Below are 23684 nucleotides of genomic sequence, written 5' to 3'. Positions count from 1 at the left end.
AAATATGAGGCTATCTGTCCAATAGCTAAAGACTAAAAGTGGCTGAAAGTGGGTCATGCAAGAGAACAATACACAGCAGCAAATCTAAAACAGAATGACTGAAAACTGAAATGTTGTTGTTGAAAATTAAGAGAGCTCTGCTAAACAAATGCCCACAAAGCTGACTGAACTAAAGCAGCACTGTGCAGAAAATTCCTCTGCAGTGATGTGAGAGACTCGTAAAGTCATGCAGAAAACAACTGCTTCAAGTTATGGCTCCTAAGAATTCTTCTAAAAGTTATTTAACTGTGGAGTTTAGTTGTTCAGATGATTGCACAGTGTCCTATGAAAACGTTCTTTTTCACATGACTGTATGTTTTTGCAAATTATAACTTTTGATTTGTTATAAGTCACTCAGTTTTCTTCCCTGTAAAACTTTAGCAGCTCATTAAGGGGTGTTGGTCACAACGAAGCCCAGGTAACGCTACGAAGCATGTAAAGAAGATGCCTGAAAAGATGAACCCCCACACAGTCAGCCCTGTGAACACAATGATGAACCTGGTAAAAAGAAAGTTACATTAGAAATAATTACAGACTGTTATCTTTAAGAAATCCAGGTTTCTGTGAGTTTTAGACTCACAGAAACATCTGGTGTCCTTGGAGGAAGTCCACTAGATCTTCTTCAAGAGAAAGTGAAGACTGATTGATATACTGTAAGAAAAACAATGAGGAGAGATGGAAAGGGTCCACACTGCTTTAATGAGGATTATGAGAAGAGAACACACTAATATATATAGGCCAGCAGAACTTATATTTATGTAATAGGTGGTTAGGAACAGTAAAATATTGTATTACTACTACTTTGTATTTCCGCTGTGCACATTTCACAGTGAAGCATATGAACAAAAAACAACACTTGAATTGAGATTTAAGGACGTAGTGAAATGTACTCACTGCCATCTGGTGGAACATTAGAGACAGTTATTGCTCCAAATACAGAGTGAAAGCACCGTCAGCTGTGAAATGCTGTGTATGCTACCAAAGCTAATGGCTGCACAACATTGGACACAATGCTGTTTACTTCAGCGTTGTGTCCACTGAGCTTGTTTCCTAGTGGATATTATTTCATTTGAAAATAATACGTCTGAAAGATTTATTATCTAAAGGGTAATTTATCAATTTGCTGTCAGAGATTGCCTAATTGTTAGTGGAGCTGTTCCTGTAGTTCCTCCATGGCAGTCTCTGGGGTCCTTGAAGAAAGTGGCATCAATCATGTGGGAGAGGAGAGATTCCCAGTATGGCACTGGATCTTGAGAGCGTCTGGCCCACAGTTCAGATCAATCCTGACACACAGATGAAGATCCCCCAATCTGCTCCTGTGGTCCTCTTAAGCACATCCATCATCCTTTTAACAGTTAGTCTCACCACACAAACTACTGTGCACCATGTCACAAATCAGACTGTACATAAAAATAATCTGACATGCAGATAAAAAATAATATAAAGACTATAATTAAACCACGAGAACAAACGTCAGCTTTCTTTTTACCTAAACACAGCGTTTGCTTAGTTTATTGGGATCCAGTCACCCTGCACATATGTGAAGTCTGATCAGGACTCATAGTACTTCTTTCTCAACTTTTACTTGCGTGTGCATTTCTGTGGGGAAATACATTTACAAACACTCCAGAAGGGGGCGATCTTCAGCACATTCCTGGCCACTGGCAGCGTCGTTGCTGCAGTGATTGGATCTTTTGTGGCATCTCAATGAACAAAGAGGATCCCTAAACCCACCCAAGTTAAACCTAATTATGGTGGTATTTCTTGCATACCATGACATTTGTTTTTGGGTTTTTTTGTGTATTTTGAAGGGAAATGGATGCTAAGAACAGATAAGCCTCTCTCATATTTGAAACTGACCAGAAAACACATTTATAAAGCCAGGGAAACTTCACTCCAAATATAAATGCGTGTAACAGATATTTGTACTCATTTCCCATTATCTTGTACATTTCTGGCTTCTTTTCACATGGTAACCTAAAACCTCTTTTTATGTGGGTGGTGGCAGTATGATTACCGGGGAGTGGTTAACATCTCGGTCCCGGGGGACAGGGCTGAAGAGCTGACATTGATGTCTTACTCAGATGGAGCCTCAGCTGCTACTCTCTGCCATCAGATCCTAATGGCTTTATTTAAAATTCAAAGGGGAGACACTCTGCAATATGACTCTCTTCTCTCATTCAGCCACTCTCATTTTCTTTCTTTCAATACAACAGGGAAAAGGTTGTGCATGAATCTTCTATTTGAAAGTTAATGTGAAGTAAGAGTTGTGATAGTTTTGTATTCTCCAATAATTTTTATTTATTTATTTTTTGACATTTTGACTTTTTTTTTAATTAGTTTCTGTGTTAAAAAAATCTGATTATTATTTTTTAAATGATTAGCTTTTATTTTTGTCTAGAGGGCTTATGTCAGATTTATGAAAATCAGTACAGGTGTTATAATAAAAACACAGAACTTTTTGAAAGCAGTTGACTCACAGACTTGTAGACATCCAAAGTCTCAATAAACATGTGCATCAATGCCTCATTGGGCATTATTAGTTGTAATAACACGGTGACCAAACCAACAAGTACTAAAACTAAAGATATTTTCTTTATATTTTATTTTATTTTTAAAAGCCTTTTTTACGTTTTAGTTTAGTTAACAAAACTGCCTTTTTCACCAGGTTACTATAGTTAACTAAAAAGCATTTTAGTTAGGTCCCAACTTCAATGAGTGACTGATTGCTTCCTAAAACTACAGAAAACCAGTGCGTGAAAAGGCTGTGTCCTTGCAGGCTGTTTAGAGAACAAATATGCAGATAGGGCAATAGGATGAACATATATATCATTATTTAGTTATTAATCAGGATTAACACTTAATCAGGATTGGGTATATTACAAAAATAGTGTCTGACCCAAACATTGCTTTTGTAATATAAGAATGTCTGTTTTGTCGTTTTGATCATTGTAACTACAATTTGGAGTATTAATTCTACTTTTCCTATAGACATTAAAGTTAATGTGATATGATAATTTTGTTCGTACGATGGTGAATGCATCTGATTACAGAATAATCCCACTATTCACGAAAATGTGCTCCTTCTATAATTAAATCTCCCTCTTATTGCTGAACACTAAATTACTAAATAATAATGAAATAAATAATGAATATATATATATATATATATATATATATATATATATATATATATATATATATATATATATATATATATATATATATATATATATATATATATATATATATATCACTAACATTGTGTATTATAATAAGTGTAATAAATAAAATAAACACTTGCTGCTGAAGCAGATAAAACGCCAAGAGCCAATCACAATAAGCCAAGTTTGGTTGCTAGACAACGAGTGGGCCAATTAGCGCTATGCTTGGAGTGCTTGCGGTGGCGTACACTGTCATTAGGAACGACGGGGCTTAAGGAGACGGTCCGGTGCGAGCTGCATTGGAGAGATACGTGTCAAATTGTATCGTAAGGCAAGTGAGTTTTGTTTCCTCATGATGTAAACATTTAAAACACCAACTGTCGAGGCTACCTAACTTGTTCGTCCGGCTGTGGTAGCCCTCCGGCTTCTGTTTTCGCTGTTCTGCGGTGGTAGCGCTCCGTGGACAACGTTAGTTTAGCGCTGACGGCTGGTGAGAAACCCGAATAACATTTGCTTTATTATGCTTTATTTATTTATTTAATTTCATCGGCAAACCTTAACGTTAGCTAAAATAATGCGTGACTGGACACTTTACTTACCTGGGATTTTTGAGTTTCCAATAATTAGGAACACCGACTGCGCAGTTATGGTGTAATAAATCCTTCATTCAAACGGCCAATAATCTTCATTTCCAATTTAAATAATTTTAGAGATGTTTTTAATTTAATATAGCTGCCAATTTTGTAAAGGGATGTAGCTGAACTTTTAATTATATTATATTATACTATTATATGAAGGAAAGATTTACTACAGAGAGCTTTAGCTTCCACCCGGTAAACATAAACAGTGCGGCTTAGTTTAGTTTCTGCTGTGATCCCATCAAGTTCTCCGGTCTAAAATTTCAGTGACTATTTTATGTTATTTCACCATTACACTGTAAACACATTCTGTCAGGACTCAGTTTGTGAATGGTGACCTAATGAGCTAAAGGTTAGTACTTGTTGAGTAGTCTATATAAGCCGGGCCCATGCTCCTCAGGCTTTGTGGCTGAAGGCTTGCCATCTGTTTCTGCAGACTGATTAAGTATCACTGAAACCAAAGGTAGGTCCCCTAAAAGTCACACTTCTCATAACAGATGGTGATAAGAGGGAAAAATGTCTGAGTAAGAGAAATATTTTTAGGTCTCACTCTGGTACAGTAGCTGATGTCTTGTGAAGCGCTGTAAAAGGATGTTGTATGTTTGAAGTAGTGTCAGTGCACACTGTTTATTTTGTTAGAAGGAAATACTTTCCTCACATAATTTTTTTCATTCATGTTTTTGAACGTGAATGCCTGCAGACAAACAAGCATGTTGTCTGTCTGGGATTAGTCTAATCAGCTGATAAGCACATTGTGATGAGAGGATCTCTTGTGTCCCAAACCGTAACCTGTTAGATACTCAGCCTGCACTGACAATGGTTTGATAACAAAAGCTACATTGTTAGATTTGAAGCTAAACGTTTTAAATAAACACACTGTGGGGTAACTGCGAGTGCGCTGGATGTTTTCTGTGTAGCTTGTTGCCACTGATAAGTGAATAAATCACTTATCCTCAGACCGTGCTCTCTAGCTTCATGCCTCCATCTCTCACCACTGCCTCCCAAATCCTTGTAATCCAGACGAGTTGAATCGCTGCTGTTAATCTGATCGTCTATTTCAGGAGCAGGCTGCGTAGGTGGATCCTGTGGCAAACGTTGCCTATCCTGCAAATGCAGTAGATGATCCAGAGACAAAGCCTGAGGTCTGCACTGCAAACATGCCAGAGTCCTCCCTGGGTGAGTTTTGACGTCTTTAAAGGCCACTGAATATATATCAGTGCAGTGTTGTACCTTCAGTTCTGAATGTCGACCTCGGCTTTGCAGTAAAGAACACTTAATTGATAAATATGATTGATAAAAGCCATTTTTAGTGACACCTAGTAAATGTATTGTTAGACACTGAATCAGCGTAGAGTAATGTACAATACTTAACAGGCTTCTTTCTTTCTCCACAAGTCAAGGACGGTCCCAGCAGCTCTGTTGAATATGGAGCATCCCCCTTGAGACAGTTTAGCCAATCATCACTGCTGCTGCACAGAAACTCCTACATGCTCAGTACCTTCTGCACAGAGCACAATGTGCAACAATGTCTGTCACACATCAATCAGGTTGGTAGCCTTGCACATTACCACAGCTGTTACTGATGTTAGGTGCCCTATTGAAACGTGTACGTGACTGCAGTCTCCTGGGTTTGTCTTGTACTGCTAAAACAAATTAGCCTTTAAAGAAAATCTTTATTTGAATGAATGTTTTCAGGGACACAAGACAGAGAGAATTTGTGTCAGTCCTCCTTCACACTTTTCCCTTTGCTCTGCCTTTAAAGGAAATATCTTCTCTTGGCCTCCCACCAGTTTGGACAGAGTCGGGCGACAGCTCAGAGCTGAATATTGTGGCTGTGCTAAATTGCATGTATGACCTGATTCAGCTGCAGCGCCGGGGCCTCAGAACCCTTGAAAGCATGGAAGTGGAGCAGCTTAAATCTAGCAGCAGTATCGATCACCTGCAGCTCACCATCACTCATCTGAAGGTACACTAGCTCACCTGAAAAACACAGGTAGCATTATCTGTAGTAAAGCAACGTGCTGTTGGTGAATTGGCATTAGAGTTTTGTTTCTTCCTTTTATTTCTGAAAAAACATTGTGATGTGCATCCTTTTGTTAAGCTCTCCAAAACACTTCTGGTCTTTTACTGAGTTCCTGCCCATTGTATTATTTTTTAGGAGCAGCTCGAACTCTCTAAAAGAGAAAACACGGGACTTCTTGAGAGAGAACGGCAGCTGCAGCTGAAAGCAAAAAGTTTGCAGAGCTGTCTGAAGAATGAAAAAGAAGAGGTATTTTTATTAAGTGCTGCCACAGACAGTGTGAGACCAATCTGGCTTTCATGGTCTGGTATTTGGGTTTCAGGAGAAAGGGCGCCAATTTTATTAGAAGTCACAGTTTCTTTTATTCACAATCCCCTAGGTTCAAAAGCTTCAGAACATTATTGCAAGCCGGGCCAGCCAGTACAATCACGAGATGAAAAGGAAGGAAAGAGAATTTAACAAACTGAAGGAACGACTGAATCAGCTGCTGGTTGACAAAAAGGAGAAGAAACAGGGTAAAATCCTCTTTACATCATTCGTTGCATCAATAGTTAATTCAGTGTCTTGTGTGTGAGAGGTGAAACTTCTTTCCTTTCAAGTCTCAGAATTTCTTATTTTCCCACATTTGTTCTCCGGGCTCTTCAGCCATTGATGTATTAAACAACATTGGGAGAGCTGATGGGAAGAGAAGCCTTTGGAAAACCGAAAAGACAGAAGCAAAGTAAGTTCACTTCTTTTATATGTCAAATCTGGGTTTTGACTGCAAAGAATCAAGTTAAATGACTAACATTTAACTGTTAGTGTGAAGATTGATTGTATGTGTCAAAGTTATAGAGGTTCAGTCTGATACTGCCTTAGTCACATGATCCTAGAGACTGGGCAAAATGCATATTCTCCAACTAATTCTTGAATAGTTGCAATTTTTAAAAATTTACTGGTTGCAGTGTTGAGGCACAACCTTTACTCCGAGTGCCAAAATTCTCAGTTTCCAGTTTGTGTTGCACCTTCCACAGTTTAACTAGCACTCGGTGAGTAGTTGGCAAGTGTTTGCAGACAGCCTGACAGCTACAGTAACCGCGGCTATCTGCTAGTGACCAAATTAATCATAAGGTGGTCTTTGGTGCATCACTGCATACCTCTTTGTGATTATGTTCACCTATTGACCAGCAACCTCCAATAACCACTCGCCTAGAGACACTGGTGTCTAGACCTGTGTGACTAAGATGACTGGAGAGTGGAAAGTTGGCATTAGAGAAATGACCCCTCTGCTCAATCTTCTTTGTTGCTTGCATAAACTCTTAGTAAGGGTGGCCAGTGGCACTCTGAGAACCCTAGATACATAGGTGAACCTTTTTTGGATCAGAGACACTCCTCTATGTTAGTCGCTATACTTTGGAGCCTCAAACAAGAAGCAGATTAGTGCCTTTGTCAGTTTTCTAGGTCACTCTAATGAACATTTTTGGCAGCATGAACCTCAAACATGGCTGGCACTAATCTTGGATGTTTCCTCTTAAATTGAGCGCAACTGTCTAACTGATAAGAGACCTGTGTTTCTCTTCATAAGGCATGAAGGGGAAATGTATAAGACTCTGCTGAGCGACTATGACGCTCGCCACAGAGAGCTCGTGCTGGAAAATGCAGAGCTGAGGAAAGTGTTGCAGCAGATAAAAAAAGACATGGTGTCCATTCTAAGTTCAAGAAAACCAGCTGCGAAAAGCGACAAACCTGAACACAGTGGCGTACAGGTAGTGTTTGATCACCTTTTGTATACTTTGTATTTTTCTTTTGCGACTCTTCCGTCACATTTTAAAGCCGCTGATGACATTTCCTCGCAATTTCAAACAATCAGCCTCCTTCTTTGTTTCACTTAGTCGTTCAAAAATGTTTGTTAGATGTGCTACCAGGAGACTGGAAAATGTTTGATTTATTCACTCCAGGCCACATCGGAGGAGGAAGAGGAAGAGGAAGAGGTGTTCGATTCCAGTAAGGAAAGTGTAGAGCTTTATTGCTTTCATGCCCGGGAGAAACTGACCAACAGTATTCGTCTCCAGTGGAGGAGACTTAAGAGCCACGTGGAAAGACTGGACAGCCAGGGTAAAATACTGTGACATCAACGATTCCTCACTAATTCAAATAATTGTTTAAATTATTAACTGAAACCTCTGCTGTGATTGCTCAAAGAATTAAAAGTCAGTATTCACACATGGACCTGTTATGTTTTTTTGTCTGTTAAAATCAAGAAATGTTATGAGCTGATTGGAAGCAAAAGATAATGAATGGTTTGAATATTTTATATACAGCGGCTCTGTCACTTTGTGTTTGATGTTTACTTACTGTTCCTTTTTGTTGAATTCAGTATTTATAAGACATGTTTATTTGGGCTTTTTGCTTAGCATCCTTGGTTCAGATGGTGGAAAGCAAAAACACTGATGCTGTTCCACAAGAGACTCAGGAGGAAGAGATGGACAGACTAAAGCTGGAGATCCAGCAGTGCAAAGACTTTATTCAAACACAGCAGCAGCTCCTGCAGGTACGGGTGAATTAGCCCTGAGGTTGTGTGGGTTTAAAAGCTGAAATTTGCACACACAGAGAGAAAGTGTCTTTAATATTTATCGGTGTTGAGTGAAAGGAAAATACATTTACCAAAAACAGGATCAGAGATGTCTGCTACTTCTCACGTTACTCTGGAATGAACACCTGACTTACTGTTGTTTGTGTTTTGGTTGAAACTCATTTTGTTTTATAAATAATCAATAAATTGTTGATTAATTCATCCACGTTCCTTTCTTTCCTATAGCATCAGGTAAGCTCTGCATGTGATGAGGAAACCGCATCCCTGCTAAGCAATTGCTACATGCTTCAAGAGAAGGAGCGCCTCGGGGACGAGTGGAAGACTCTGGAGGAGCAGAGGAAGATCTTTGAGAGGGAGAGGAAGAACTTTACAGAGGCAGCCATCAGACTGAGCCACGAGGTGATTAAAAACAAATATTAGTTTACATCTTGTGCAAAGTTGTGTGCATATGACAGGTAAGATGCTTGAACTGTTTTTAAAACCTTTTTTTGGGTTCATTTTGCAGAGGAAGGCCTTTGAGGAGGATCGGGCAACATGGCTCAAACACCAGTTTTTAAACTTGAGTCCATTTGCAGACTCAAAGAAAACCCCATTGTTAAAATCTAAAAGTGCCTTTTTGATATGTGAGTCTCTCAGTTTTCTATCAGTTTCCCTAAAATGAAGAGCAGCAGTTGCTTTAGATGGTTTGAAAATGTTACGTATTGACAGGAGTTGAAAAAAGGAAAATATATCCAAATAGACTTATGACTAAGTTTCTTTTTAAGTGATGAGTAATTTCCATCAATTCCAGCAGTCATTAAATCAGCCTCTTTTTTCCCCAGCAGCTGAAACAGAGGCGGCTGCGACGGTGGCTCCAGAAAAGCTCATCAAATGTCCTTCAGACACAGCCTCCCCCACACCCAGGTGTGTCGCGCTCGCGTCGGCTTCCACCACTGACCTGTGTCGCACGCTTTGCTTTATCCCAGAAAACAGGTGTGGTTGCTTTATGTGTACCACAGTTTCTGAATTAGTAATAAGCATGGCATAATGTACCTGCATGAACTTAATTTGAAGTTTTCCCCTCAATGTGATTGCAGCTCAGTGCAACCAAAGACAAACGGGGAACATGTGGAGGAATCGGGCACGTTTTGTGGAGATGTTTTCGTCCAGCACCAACAGTGGGAGTACAGCGAGGACCACACACTCTCACAGGAGAAGAACAGCTCCATCTGAAGCCAAAAACTCCGTTCACTTGAATCAGACGTATCATGTCCAGTGTTTATGTCTGATGCGTCTGATGGGTGGATGCCAAAGGCCCACAGATGGACTGTAAAATGATTAAACAGCTTAAGAAGGAAAGAGCGTTAAGAGTGACGTTCTGGTTTGCTGGATCTGTATTAATGTACTGCATATAGTATGTAGTTAGTTTACTTATTTATGGTACTGTAAATCATAAATTGGCATATCTTACATTTAGATGCTGCTGATGCAATATGTGACTGGGTAAATCAAATCAAGTATGCCGGCTCTGTTTACAACACTGAGAATGTGACTGAGTGACAGCTCATTTTTCCAGTAAATGTTGCTGTTAGGTTTGTAACAGGTAGTTTATCTGCTGCTTTGAATAGGAAGAATGTAACATCTTGCACAATTTACATATTATGTAGGAGATAGTGACTTTAGTCCACTGTGACGTTAATATGATTTGTCATGAAACAATTTGTTTCTTTAATGTCACTTTTCTTTTAGGAGCTTTGTGTTGACAGGTGGCCGTTATTTTCCTCTCAAATGTTAAATGACATGTTCATGTTCACGCTCATTATAGTTTTGACTTCTATCGGGGAAGTAATCACTGATTTTTTTTTAATCATCACTGCCTCTCCTGGTTCCCATTCCTCTGTGGTGGACTGAGACTGGAAAACAAAATGCACTATAAGAAGAATACCATGGCACCAATAATTATAGCCATTCAATGGGTGTGTTTATTAAGAGGTAAAATAAAATACTTTATCTATATGAATAGAATACACTTGGTTTTGTATACTAAACACGGCATCATTCATTAATGTGTGTTTCAATGTTCTTCCTTTGCACAAACTGAGTGCATACAAAACTTCTGTTGACTTTAGGACATCACTATGTGTGTGTTTCTGAATCACTAGTTCATTCGAAGTCAACAGTAGAGGTGGACGGATTGATCCAAATAGTTTCGACACCAATGCTGGTATTGGTATCAGATCAATACTTTGTTTCTATCCTCTTAAGTTCAATTTCATTCATAGCCTAAAGCACATTTAAACAACAGAAGTTGACCCAAAGCTCTTTGGAAACAGGCATATTTACATTCCATGTCCAAAAAAATCTTTCAAATTACACAAAAAGCTGAAAGGTGTGTTTTAGTGGCTTAAGTAATTATTGTGCAAAGTAAAAATCACAGTAGAAGTCTTTAAAAGGCGTTCAGAATTTGCAAAATGATTGTGATGTATCTAATAAATGATAACGCACAGCTCTTCTCTACATAAGCTGCCTTTATATGTTAGTAGTCCCACTATCAGTGTTTGGATCGATACCAAAATTTGGAGAATTACACAACACTTGTCATCTGGCATGTGCAAATTAATTGCAGTCACCACACTGTATAAGGGAAGCATTTATGTGGATGATATCACAGAAAGCAGGGAAGTGGATGGAGAATATGGATCACTTATTTAAGCCAGAAGGAAAACTGGCAATTACTGAATTTATATGGGTGCGTTCAGCTTCACACTTTATTTCACAGATGATCTCATTTCTATTGTCTCTGTGTTACAATAAATGTAATAAACAGTCTTATTCGGTACAGATTTTCCTTTTGAAATTCGCCAGAGTTCATTTTTAGCTCAGTAAGTTTATCTGGAGATTCGCTTTATTTAAAATAACATTCAAAACATACATGTAATGTCTGAGACTGACAGTGCTGTTGTTAAGCACACTGAGCTGTGCAGGTGCAGGCGAGGTGACTCTCCGTAGTTTCCATCAGGTCCACGCTCTTATACACGCTGGAGGGGCTGGAACCTGCGGACGTGAAGGGAGCAAAAATAATTAGAAACTCCGTGTTTTTCTCCACGATGTTGCATTTTTAATCTTTGTAGACTCACCAGCTGGAAGGCAGTGGAAGCCAACAGTGACGCTGGTGGTGCGCACAGGGAAGCACCCAGGCATGCAGCGCAGTACAGGGTCGACAGAGTAGCACTTGGAGTTCTGAGCTTGCATGTTTCCCTGCTTCTCCAGCTGCACCGATTCATGCCTCATACGGCACTCTGTAACACAGCAGGGATTTTAGGGTTCCTGATAGATTCAGTATATTATTCTTTAGAAGACTTGCCATGATTACATCAGATATCTTTGTCTTACCAGTGGCGTCTCTGCAGTTCTCAGCTGGCAGAATCCAAGAATGAGCAAAGCTCACTGCTGTCGTGGCTATCCATCCAGTGGGTGTGCGATACTCCTGCATGGTCTCCCCGTCAGCCTTTCCGCAGAGCCCACAAGTCTTCCCCTTCATCCAGTCCACAACTTTAATCTGCATCGTAGGATCACGTGATTAATCAGACGTCAATTTTAACTGAATTTCCATCTCGCTTGGTCTTTTTCGTTTTTCCTTTTAAGCTCATAACCAAAGTTATCAGTTTTGCTTTTACCTTCCATGACTTCTTGTCAAAGTAGACTTCATGAAGACCAAAGCTAGCTGCATACACAGAGATGCCTTCGCCACTTTGTTTGATCTGGATGTCAGCTGTAAGACAAAAAGGTTCCATGATTACTCTCGTTTTTTCAACACAAAGATCTGGGATAAAATTTGATCGTAGGTTTGATGGTAGTTTGCAAAATCCGATTCAAAGGTTTTAGACTGCATAGAAACCTCGGGGATAATGATAGGGCAGGTTGCTCGTGAGTATTTCCAGCCCGTTCACATCCACAGTCACACTGGTTCTCCTCTGATAGAGGTCAATGTCTCTGCACGAGAAGAAATAAAAAGACTCAGTTTTGTCAAAAACCAGAGTTTCTTTCGTGTTTTTAATGAAATCTTACATGTGAGCAATTTTCACACTGATCTGCTTGTGTTCAGTGCGATCATTCCTCAGTAGAACGATGAATTTCAGCTCGTCTGTGCCGTCCTGTGCCAGAACCTGATAGCAGTTTGAGGGCATCTCGTTCTTTAATTTCTCGTTGTTGAATGTGGTCAGTGTATTGCCGGTGAAGCTACATTCAACTGAGGAGGGGAAAAAATGATGTGTCAGAAAAGGACACAGCCTGTCCACGTTTAAATGACAGGCACGAGCCATTACCTGCGCCAGCCGCAGCTAACAAGTGCTTGACCTTTCCAGAGACGTCACCGAAGGGAGTAAGATCTTTGATCTCGTTACTTGGCAGAGTGATGGGAAGATGCAAAGCCCGCTTATGAACAGTGCTCTGTAAACAGAATAATTATTGTGAGAAAAATCAAAACATATGATTTTGAAACAACAACTTTGCTGTTCGTACTCTCGGTGTTTTCCAAATCAGGTCGATGATCTTGTCAGATACTACAGCCACAGTAAGCGAGAGCTGCTTGTCGCTGTTTCTGTCCTTTTCCTGAATCAAGCCGGCTGGCATGTGAGCAGAAATGTACTTATACATCCTGCAAAGGAATTTACAGATATCAGATGGTTTCATATTGTCTGTATGACATGCGTGACAGTGTCTGTGAAGTTTCATACGTCTTTGCACAATGCTTGAGATCAGACGGTAACCGATTCCAGTCCACCTTCAACCGAGCTGCAGGGTTTCGACCGACAAGACCAGTTTCCGCTGTAATCGCGGTGTCATGTTGGTTGCATTCTGCTCCCCAGTTCATTTTAGCCTAGAAAGAACAAATCGAAATGACAAATGGCAGAAAGGTTTAGGTTCGTTTTTTTCGTGCTATGCTTAGTTCAACATCCAAAAATAAGGCGGACAGTGTCTCACTTTGACTTTGTGCATGCTCAACACGGCTCCATCAGCACAGAGCCTCCAGTTGTTATCAGGAACAATGTCATCTAGAATGATCTGAAGTCTGCTGGTGGTTTTGTCCATGTAAGCAATGAACTGGTATCCCTGCTTCTTCTTGTCAGCTTTAACAGCACGGAAGATCATGCCAAACACGGCAGCTTGACTGTCAAGGAACCGCTTCTGTGGGGACAACTATTCATGTGAGTACATCCATAAAATCCCTCGCCGGAAAGAAGATTTGACGGGATTTGACCTTATGTTGGATAGCGTCCAAGCTTGAGCCACTGCTTCTGCTTCTGAAAACCTCTGATGATGTGGCTTTAGAGGTGTGATGCTACAAGAATGCCATATAGTGCCACGCAAAAGACAACACAAGTTACCACCTGTGCAAACTGTACAATGTGCAGTATTGTCATACTTCAAACATGGTGTAAATGGGTTCTCACTGGAGTCTTGTGACCCTTGTGGTTTTTCTTGTGCTTCTCTTTGTGTTTCTCTTTGTGATTCTCCTTCGATTTGTGGCGATGACTCGCAGGTTGCTATGAAGAAACATTTTGTCAGCAACCACAGTGGCCATATACTCAGATAACTATGAGATTTCAAATCAATTAAAACTATAGATAGAAAACAGAATATTAATAAAATGCTGACTTATACAATATAAATATTCAAACAGTAGTAGTGACAGCTCAAGCGGCTCTTTGTCTGAATATAATACAGCATGTTTACCTTTCTGTGGTGCACACTGTAGTGAGAAGAGCTTGAACTAAGACTGAAGAGCGACGCAAAGCTTGATGCAAAGCTGGACTTGGAAGTACCGACAGAGGTGGAGAAGCTGAAGCTGCTGCTTCTTTTGCTTGTGCTGCTGCTGCTTCTACTTATGCTGCTGCTTCTACTACTACTGATACTGCTGCTTCTACTACTGCTACTACTACTACTACTGCTGCTGCTACTACTGCTGCTTCTGCTGCTACTACTTATGCTTCTGCTGCTTCTACTACTACTGCTACTGCTGCTGCTACTGCTGCTGCTACTCCTGCTACTACTACTTCTACTACTACTGCTACTACTACTACTGCTGCTGCTGTAACGTCTTTTCACCAACTGGACTTGTTGAGCAGTTGCATCAATGGTCTTCCTGCTAGAATGGGATGAAGAGCTGGAGTTAGAGGAAGAGGAGCTGCCAGGAAGGCGAGAGCTCCTGGAACTGGAGGATGACGAGGAGGAGGACATGGTGCTATTCTTCTGGGTAGAGGCCAGGATTTTGTGGAGCTTCATTAAGACTGGTGTTTCCTCGGGGATTTCTTCTTCTCTAAGGGTGATGTGTTTGATGATCTTCTGTGCAGCCTTACTTCCAAGTTGAACCTCTAATTCCAGTCTCTCAGCAGCTTCACCTTCGACTGAAAGCATCATCAGTTAATGCGGTTAGCAGCTAATTTCTGCACTGTGTCACTAGAAAAAGCACTTTTCTAAGTTCTTACTTGGTATGACAGAAAAAACAGCAGAGTGCTTTCCAGCCAGTTTATACACTGCAGCATCCCCCGTGTGAGCAGTGGCAATCTTGAGACAGGCCTTGAGTCCAGCGTTAACAGTCTGAGCGCAGTACTTCTTCTTACTCTTCACCATTTTAGATTTGATGTGCCTGCCAGCTTTCTGACGTTGAGAAATGAACTCTGCGGATCTCGACTATGAGGAGAAAGTATGTAAATTACATAAAAAAGACACAATATTTTTTTATATCTCTAAAACGGTTTTAAATTCACCTCATTAGCAGCATCAGAAGAAGTGTTATTCGATATAAGAATCTGTCTTGGGTTGGCAGGGATCACAGGAGTGATACTTTCTCCCGAAACAGGATTTCTTACCACAGCAAAAGTCTCAACCCTGTTAAAGAGAAGCAAGGATGAACCGTAATCATCAGTGCAAAGGTAAAAGCATCTCAGAAGCGATGTTTAAGAATATGCAATAAATTAAAGATGTCATGGCTTACTCCACAGCGGTAATGTTTTCAGGCACTGAAACAGGAAGAGCTGTGAAGTTTAAGTAGCCCTCATTGATGTTAAATGTGACTTCAGTTTTGGCAGGTGCGATGGAGTAGAGTTTGGCTCTTGATACCATGACAGCCTGGAGTATGGCAGTGTTTATCCCGAACACAGCAAATGTGTTCACAGCCGCACTAGAAGAGGAGGACAGTTGAACATTATATTACATTTGTTGGTAACACGTCATAATACAGCCGGCGCCCAAGAGGTTAATTCCCCTAGAAATAAGTGGAATTTCCTTATATTACACCTGAAATTACAATATAATTATATTTACCAACAAATACCCAGAGGTAGACTCATAAGGGTAATAATTTAAGTTTTTTACAAGAAAATAATAATTACACTGTTAGTAATTTTACATTATGCACACGTACCTTTAATCTGCATGTAACTTCAGGTATTTTAGAGGAATGGAGACATAAATCATGCAAATTATAATGTGAGTAATTTTAAATAGTACAGAAATACCTGCATCACTCAGGTCGCTTACACACAGACTCTATTCAGACCTTTTCTTTGCACTACTTCCAACCTGTTTGCAACTATTTTGTTGTCTAACGTGCGCCTTTCCCTTATTTTTGTATATATCCCTCTTGATTGTATATATTCCTGCTGTACACTATTTATATTTTATTTTGGCACAAATAGTGTGGAGCATCTGCAATTTTGTTGTACATGTACAATGACAATAAATGGCTATTCTATTCTATTCTATTCTATTCTATTCTATTCTATTCTATTCTATTCTATTCTATTCTATTCTAATATCTTTAAATATTGCTTAAGAAAATTCAAGTAGTGCGTATCTTTGAGTATTTTACAGGAAAAGAGACACAAATTGTACCTTAATTTTTTTTAATTTTAAGAAAACAAGGAAATTCATGGATAAGTAACTTTAAGTAGTATGCAAGTAGTTATAAGTATTGTGTTTCCAGGAAAAGACAAATTGTACTGTAAGCAATTTAAACAGTACAGAAGTAGCAATAAAAGTGAGTAAGCAGTGTGTAACTTTGGTTATTTTACAAGAAAAGAGACACAAATTACACTGAAAGTAATTTTAAATAGTCAAAGGAGCTTGCAAAGAAAAGCGTCTGGACTTCTTTAAGTTGCTTGAAGACGTTTCACCTCTCATCCGAGAAGCTTCTTCAGTTCTAAGGTCAAATGGTGGAGAGTCCCAGATATAAACCTAGTGGGAGTGACCCCCCACAGAGGGACAAAGGACCCCCTGATGATCCTCTAATCGCCTGAGCCAAGGTGTGAAACTGGGTGTGGGTCCCAATCAGCCAGAGTTTCGGGTGAGTTCACTGTGAAACCTGGCCCCACCTTATCATGCGAATTCCTGAGGTCAGATGGCCCAGGATGTGAGTGGGCGTTAAGGCGTCTGGGGAGGGATCTCAAAAGGGAACTCTCCACCATTTGACCTTAGAACTGAAGAAGCTTCTCGGATGAGAGGTGAAACGTCTTCAAGTAACTTAAAGAAGTCCAGACGCTTTTCTTTGCAAGCTCCTTTGACTACGATGACCTGGATGACTGAGAACCTTCACAGTCATTTTAAATAGTACATGAAGAGTTTTGAGTAATGCATAAGTAATTTTAAGTAGTGCGTAACTTCAGGTATTTTACAGAAACTGAGGCACAAACACAAAATTAAGCCATTTTCAGTGGGGAGCTTCCCCATCTCACACTGCAGGTACCTGCTGTATTTGAGGTTCTCCAACCATCAAGTAGCTTAACTTTGCCTTTTTACATTTCAGTATTCATTATGCTGGTGTGAACCATTCAGGTAAAATAATTTCAGGTAAAATTCTTGGAAATTCCCACTTGATTCCAGGGGTAGAATTAAACCCTTAGTTATGTGCTGTGTTATAAAGTATTAGCCATTTACTATTGTAGCGACAGCTATTGCCCCACCTTGGTGTGACCTTGGTAGTAATGTATATGTCTGCCTTGAGAAGGTATCTGAGATAAAAGTCTTCTGGCAGAGCTGGAGTTGTCGTGACTTTGACTAAGAAAACAGAAGAGAAAAGTTACTTTTCTGCACATTGTTATGATATTTCCACATTAATTTATTAAAAGGAAGTTTGCAACTTCTTCTTTCTTTGAAAGAAGTTTAAAAAAATGCTCAAAACTTTTAAAGAAGTTTTGGTGTTGATGGAAATATTAGGTCGTTAAGTAATATTCACTCACTTTGACCACGAACAGCAGCCACAGCAGCAGTGTACAGACCGAGCTCCATGGGGAAACCAGCTATAGTAGGCATGATACGTCTCACCTCATTAGCCAGCAGAGGCTTAACAAAGCGCCAAGTAGGACCAGACTGCAGAGCCTTGAAAACATCTCTACCAAACGTGTCAGCATCGTTATTGCCAAGGATGAGCTGCAGGGGAAGAATATTTTATAAATATTGCGTCTTGCAAAATCGTGATTAAACTGATCTTTAGGTTGATGGGTTGTTTGTTTAAATCGTACATTAAAGGTGTTGCCAAACCAGTTTTTGTCAAAGTCAACAAAGGCAACTTCTTGTCCAAAACACTTGACGTAGATGGAAGTCAGGGGTTTGCTGTTGGGTGCAGACTTCCAGTGAGAGAGCTGTAGAGAGAGAGATGCAGTCCAGCTGATCACTAGTCTTCTGTTTCATTTTGCAGATAGCAGATAAGATGTCCCTGTCGTTCTTGTAACTTTATGGTGTTGCTTACAGCCTTAATGACATGTTTCATCCTGGTGACCCTGTCAGCACTATCAAAAACTGCTGGGTTTTTCAGAAAAGCCTCCTGTAGTGCCCCAGTTCTTACTCCCACCTAGAAAAAAAAAGACAAGTAACTTTCAGGTTAGTTATTAAATATCTGGACTGATTTCGGTTTCCTTTACCTCCAGAATGTCAGCAGCAGCTCCAGCAAAGAAAGCCTTGATCCTAGACGTAATAGATTTGGGCATGATGGTGGCAGCATCATTGATGTAGTAAGCAGTCGCAGCAGCACCAAGCATAAAGGGACCTAACAGAGAGTTTAATGAGATGCAGTTAAACATTATTAAATCGAAAATAAAGATCCAGGTTAGTCAAACCAGGCACGGCGATTCTCACTGTTATAGACGTCGACATGGATGGCTTTGCTGAAACGTGAGCTCAGTTTGTCCAGGTTTGGGCCCAACATTCTCAGGCCAGCTTTGCATGCTGCAGCACTGCAGTGATAACATGAAAGAGCTCACTGCAGGATGGATCAAATCACAGAGATTTATCCGATTGTGACGAAGGATTAGAAAGCACTCTTACACTGAGGCATAAATAACGCTGGTGCTCCAAGTCAGGGACTTCATGTGGGAGTAGGTGAAGCTTGCTACTTGCAAATTTGTATCTGTCTTCACAATATGAACAACAGCTGACACCAAACTCATTGAAGGTTTTGTCTCAAAGAGCACCATGCACGCAAGCATGCGGATCTCTGCATGAAGAGTCTTGTCCCCGTAGAGCTGAAAGGCTAAATACTGGACCTAATGTATGAGAGAACGCAGACTCAGTGTGGAGCTTTGTGCAAAACTAGAATGATCAGGAAATCTCTGCGTTGATAATTCACCGTTTTAGGCTCCTTTTTGGCGATGTTCCTCAAGGCCATCATGGCTTCAGCATGAACTCTCACTGGCAGTGATGAACCTAATTTACTATGTAGGGGCAGCATCTTTGTGATTGTCTTGAGGCTAGAAGGATGCGCAGCATTTCCCAAAGCCTTCACAAACAGGATGATGTCCTCTGTGTTTCCATCTTTCAGAGCCTGTGCAAGAAGGTCTTGAATGGGCTGCAAGAGCAAATAAGGAAGTAAATCACCCGTTCTCTCATTCTTAAATGTGTACGTGATTCTAAGGCAGCATGTAAGGTCAATGTTATATTACTTGTATGAGCTTAGCAGGACAGGAAGTCCTCTCATAGCAGTGTTTGTAAATCATGGTACCGTAGCCAAGGAATACAATCTGGCGCAGAACTGGGTTTCTCGCGATGCTGCTTTCCTTTGATAGGCTCTAAAACATCACACAGAGTTAAGAGTATCAGAGTTAATACAAAAACGTCCCTTCTTACTCTGGACAAAATAACTTGACTTCACTAGATATGTTGAGATTTACCGACCTCGATGACCTCAATGGCCTCGGTGGTTGCTGTCACCATGTGAAACGAAGTAATCAAAGCCTGAACGGCTTCAAACACAGTTATGGTTTCTGCTAGGTATTTCTCTTTGATAAATCTCAGAGCATCAGGATTTCCCACAGCAGGAATGGCGTCCATGATCCATTTTCTGAAACAATAAAAAGGAAGTTTGCCAAATTGTGCAAATATCTTTACATGATATTTTAAACATTTAATCAGTGAAATCACCTGTGGGCAGAACTCCCTGAGTGTTTGCTCCACAGGTTCTCCAGAGTTTCATTGGAGGCTGCACGGAGGAGTTGAACAAACTTCAAAAATTCCAGAGGTGCATCTTCATGAACTTTTCCTACAGCCTGTTTGACCAGGTGATTCAGAGTGTCCTCGAGCTAATGACACAGGGGTAAACAGGATATCACCGAGCACGGCACAGACTTTTAATTCATGCCTTAGCAATAATCTCTTAATTACGACAATACCTGAGACTCTATGTCGCTGATATTGAGGAGCAGAATGGGTAACTGAAGAAGCTCAGTGGAGAATTGATATGTGAGATTTCCACGGTGTGGATACTGAGCCAGGGGTGGTGGTGTAGTGGGTGCATAAGGGGGTGTTTGAACCTCAAGGAGCATCAAGGATTGCCTTGAATGTGGAAAGAAAAGTTCATTTACGTTCTTTGAATCAATTTTTGTATTCACAGTTGTTATGGACATACTTGGTCTCCATATGGGCAGCTCCATGCTGCTCGCTGAAAGGTGAGAACTGGATCAGCTCATGGACCGATGCCTCCTTGATCTGGATGCCATTATCGAGTGGTTTCATGATGTAACTGTATGATGAAACTCCTTTCAGGTTTTTAGTGTCCTGTAAGAACAAAGCTGTTGCTTGTCATGCATCCCATCACTTTCACAGATGTTTCCTGATATAAAATGTGTAAAACCTACCTCCTGGCACTTTCCACATTTCTCTGTGTATGCTAACCCCATGTCTTTAGTTATTCTTTCTTGACAGTGGTTCATATCTCTGGTCTTTCTCAGATAGACACGTTCAGCCTCTGTGTCCTCAGTGATGGAGTAAAGTGTCTTGCACACACCCTGAGTTCCAGCCTATAGAGCAGCACACATATTCAGTAGGGAGATTCAACTTCTTGTCACACACAGGTTTATAAAGATCTTTCACCAACCTCCTGCAACTCGTAGACATTTTGTGTCTTTTTGATGTTGAGCTGAAAGACATTCAGGATACCTCTGTAGATGTTAAGCACTGTTGTTGAGACGGTTTCAGGGGCGAAGACTTTTCCCACAGCACCATTGACATACTCAAACTTAATGGGAGTCGTGAGCTCAGCTTGGAGGGCTGAAGTCAGCTCAGTTGCTGGGATAAAAGGATCCTCAGGCCAAATTCCACTATACTCCTGGAGCTCAGGTTCCTCAAGCTTTCATATAAGAGTAAGGTTTAATTCAATTAGTATACATGTAAAAGGTAAATGACTGCAGCTTGTGCAGGATTTTGATCTTTACCTTAATGAAGTATGTGTTCTGGTCTATAGCATTGATGCTAACTTTGCTGCTGATATTTAGTCCAGCTCTCGCTGAACCTTTCTCTAGCAGGCCCGCCAGGAGCAGCGCCTCATACTTGTACACGTAGGTTTTACCAGCTTCAAAAACAGGATCTGGAAGAAGTCAGTGAATGTAATTTATATGACTCATTTGTGAAATTATATGAACTATAAACTCTAAACCAGGCCTACAGTTTTTGTTTCACAATGAACACAGTATTAAACTTACCTTGATGTTGAAGATCACCAGCTGTAAGAAAATAAGAAAGAAATCAGTAATACAGCGAGTAAAATCTGAAACTATTACAACATTTGAAAACATAGTTTGCATTTTGTTTTACAAATTAAAACCAGAGGTAAAAGGAAAGCAGTGCACTGTAAATGTTAAAGGCCGAACATTGTGATTATACAAACCACTAATTCTACCCCAAATCTCTTAAGCATGTTTCAGAACTGAGCCAGACAGAGACTCAAAGCACAAAGAGATTTAGAAAAATCTGTTGAAAAAAGAAAACACACAAAAAAAGAATCTGAATCCACAAACAATGACAAAACATATGAATGGGCTTGAATATGCTTTTCAGCAGTGTTTATATGTTATGATTTATATTTACTGTGCAAATTACTGCATGTTCGCTCCAAAGACTCTGCTCTGAAATTTCATTATAATTGTGTACAATAAGACTTCTATTTTAATTCAGATAATGAAGTAGTAAAGATGAGCAACTAAACCAAATGATATGCAAAGTTTTGCTGGAAATGGAAATTTGAATGTCTTTGAATGTTGTGGTGGAATTTTCTGTTAATAAAGTCTGCAACAAGGTCAGCTGTGGTCAAGCCGCTTTATTTACTGCATGCAGGAGAGCAAACGCACATCAAACATCACAGTTCTACAGTCATGAAAGCTTTGTCCTTGAGGCATCACAGGTCTCTTTTATACCCTCACACACAAAACCCTGCATCTTTTCAGTTACAACTATTTTTCATCCCACCCGACTGTTGCTGGGCAGGAAAGACTTCCCACTACCTATGCTCCAGGAAGCACCTGGACTGGTCTTCTTGGGAATTTTGTCCTTCTACACCTTAACAGTCAGTAGATACATAGTGAAACATCGTTAAGCATAGCTAAGCAGTTACACCTGGTCATATTGAAACACACACACCCTTCATCTAAGAAACAAAAGGTTATACAAAATCCTACAGTGACTAAACACCTGAATCGAAATGTGAGGATAAACTAGAATTTTCCCCATTACAAAGTCACACTGTACAAAACTTAGCGGTTCTTTGTGAGTAGAGTCTACAGTAGCTGACAAACTGACCCATTTTAAACTGATCTTGATCATTTGAATTGATTTTAGTTATTAAAGTGAGCTAAAATGCTTTTTCATTTCTAGTTCTAGGTTTTAGCTCCCTGCTTACAAGAAAAGTTGAACTGCTGGGTCTGTATATATTAAAATTCACATAAAGCACCAAATATGTAACAAACACGCAGCATGTTTTCTGTTACATATGCCTAAAAATGAAAACCTTTTTTTAAAAGAGGCATAAACCCACTACCAATTTATAACAAGTACATAACTATAATTTGTCTTTACCTACATTCAACTCAATTCAAATGTTATTTACATTTCACCAAATCACAACAACAGTTGCTTCAAGGTGCTTTTTATTGTTGGGTAAAGACCCTACATTACACTGACATTACCATTCAACGCATAATCAATAAAACTCCAAATATGAAATCAGCATTATTTTTGAACATATTTATAAAATAGCAAAGTTTTGCACAAACATCATCACTCACCCACAACGGCCAGAATCAGGGCGAGCACGAGCGCTCTCATTGCTGACAGGGTGGTGCTGGTCTGCAGAGTAAGCAGCCTTTTAAAGGGAAATTTGTGCTGACAAATTGCACGAAGGTATGATTCAAACCCCTGGACATTTGATCATTGCACTCATATATCAGTGAATGAAAAGTCAGGGTCACCTGCCCTTGTTCTCTTCAAATATGGCAGGCTAAGTCCTGACGTGATGTGTAGAAATTTTCATTGCGTTTCATTCGAAAGTAAAACTGAAAAATAGAATTTTTTTTCACAACAATCTTATTTTGTTGCAGTGTATTTGCCGATGTGTTTATCTTTTCACTTTTTTTCCTGACATATAACTAATCTCCCTTTATCCAAAAGACTTTTTGCTATATAAGGTTCATTAAAAATAAGGTTTCACTGACATTTTCAGTTGTTTACATACATGTCAAGTGTTTGCTTAAATATTATTTGTCTCATAAAATCAAGACAGTGCCACTGATTTATTTATTTATTTAATGTTGTAACATTTGTGGCATCTCTCCATCAAATTATTCAAATGTGGCTTCAAAGTTCAGATAAAGGGGCAGCGTGACTATTGCTGTTTGCTCACTTTATTTGTTGTGGTCAGACTGTGAAGGCTGTGACATTTTAGCAGATCTGCCTGCTCTGCTTTTATCTGCTGTCATGTTCTGACACCGTTTATTTATTTTTGCTTAATT

At 39.9% G+C, this 23684-nt stretch overlaps 2 protein-coding genes across 3 annotated transcripts; one reads left to right on the top strand and one right to left on the bottom strand.

The window, feature by feature from the left end:
- Window positions 1–3401: 3401 nt before the first annotated feature.
- Window positions 3402–10428, top strand: LOC113007137 (afadin- and alpha-actinin-binding protein). Of its 2 annotated transcripts, none has more exons than XM_026143576.2 (14): window positions 3402–3534; window positions 4903–5017; window positions 5237–5388; window positions 5604–5807; window positions 6000–6110; window positions 6241–6376; window positions 6507–6582; window positions 7426–7606; window positions 7799–7955; window positions 8255–8391; window positions 8659–8832; window positions 8939–9056; window positions 9258–9405; window positions 9510–10428. In XM_026143576.2, exons 2-14 carry the CDS (start codon window positions 4999–5001, stop codon window positions 9643–9645), a joined length of 1749 nt encoding a protein of 582 aa, XP_025999361.2. In that variant the 5' UTR covers window positions 3402–3534; window positions 4903–4998; the 3' UTR covers window positions 9646–10428. The 2 variants fall into 2 exon arrangements, with proteins under 2 accessions (XP_025999361.2, XP_025999360.2); XM_026143575.2 differs by having other exon boundaries at window positions 9255–9405.
- Window positions 10150–23001, bottom strand: LOC113007136 (vitellogenin-1-like). The gene is made up of 34 exons (XM_026143574.2): window positions 22962–23001; window positions 21384–21404; window positions 21117–21268; window positions 20780–21031; window positions 20541–20702; window positions 20312–20460; window positions 20076–20238; window positions 19828–19985; window positions 19582–19747; window positions 19350–19475; window positions 19037–19255; window positions 18736–18953; window positions 18547–18644; window positions 18333–18457; window positions 18161–18262; window positions 17934–18053; window positions 17652–17841; window positions 17376–17469; window positions 15410–15595; window positions 15183–15303; window positions 14901–15105; window positions 14149–14819; window positions 13866–13958; window positions 13673–13753; window positions 13396–13599; window positions 13149–13291; window positions 12934–13069; window positions 12738–12861; window positions 12481–12661; window positions 12311–12405; window positions 12090–12184; window positions 11806–11971; window positions 11550–11711; window positions 10150–11466 (listed from the first exon to the last, which is right to left on the bottom strand). The coding sequence occupies exons 1-34, from the start codon at window positions 22999–23001 to the stop codon at window positions 11375–11377; spliced, it is 5310 nt and encodes a 1769-aa protein (XP_025999359.2). The 3' UTR covers window positions 10150–11374.
- Window positions 23002–23684: the final 683 nt, after the last annotated feature.

The sequence above is a fragment of the Astatotilapia calliptera genome, chromosome 15 (assembly GCF_964374335.1).
Source record: "Astatotilapia calliptera chromosome 15, fAstCal68.1, whole genome shotgun sequence".
Taxonomy (NCBI): Eukaryota; Metazoa; Chordata; class Actinopteri; order Cichliformes; family Cichlidae; genus Astatotilapia; species Astatotilapia calliptera.
This window is presented reverse-complemented; position numbering and strand designations above follow the sequence as displayed.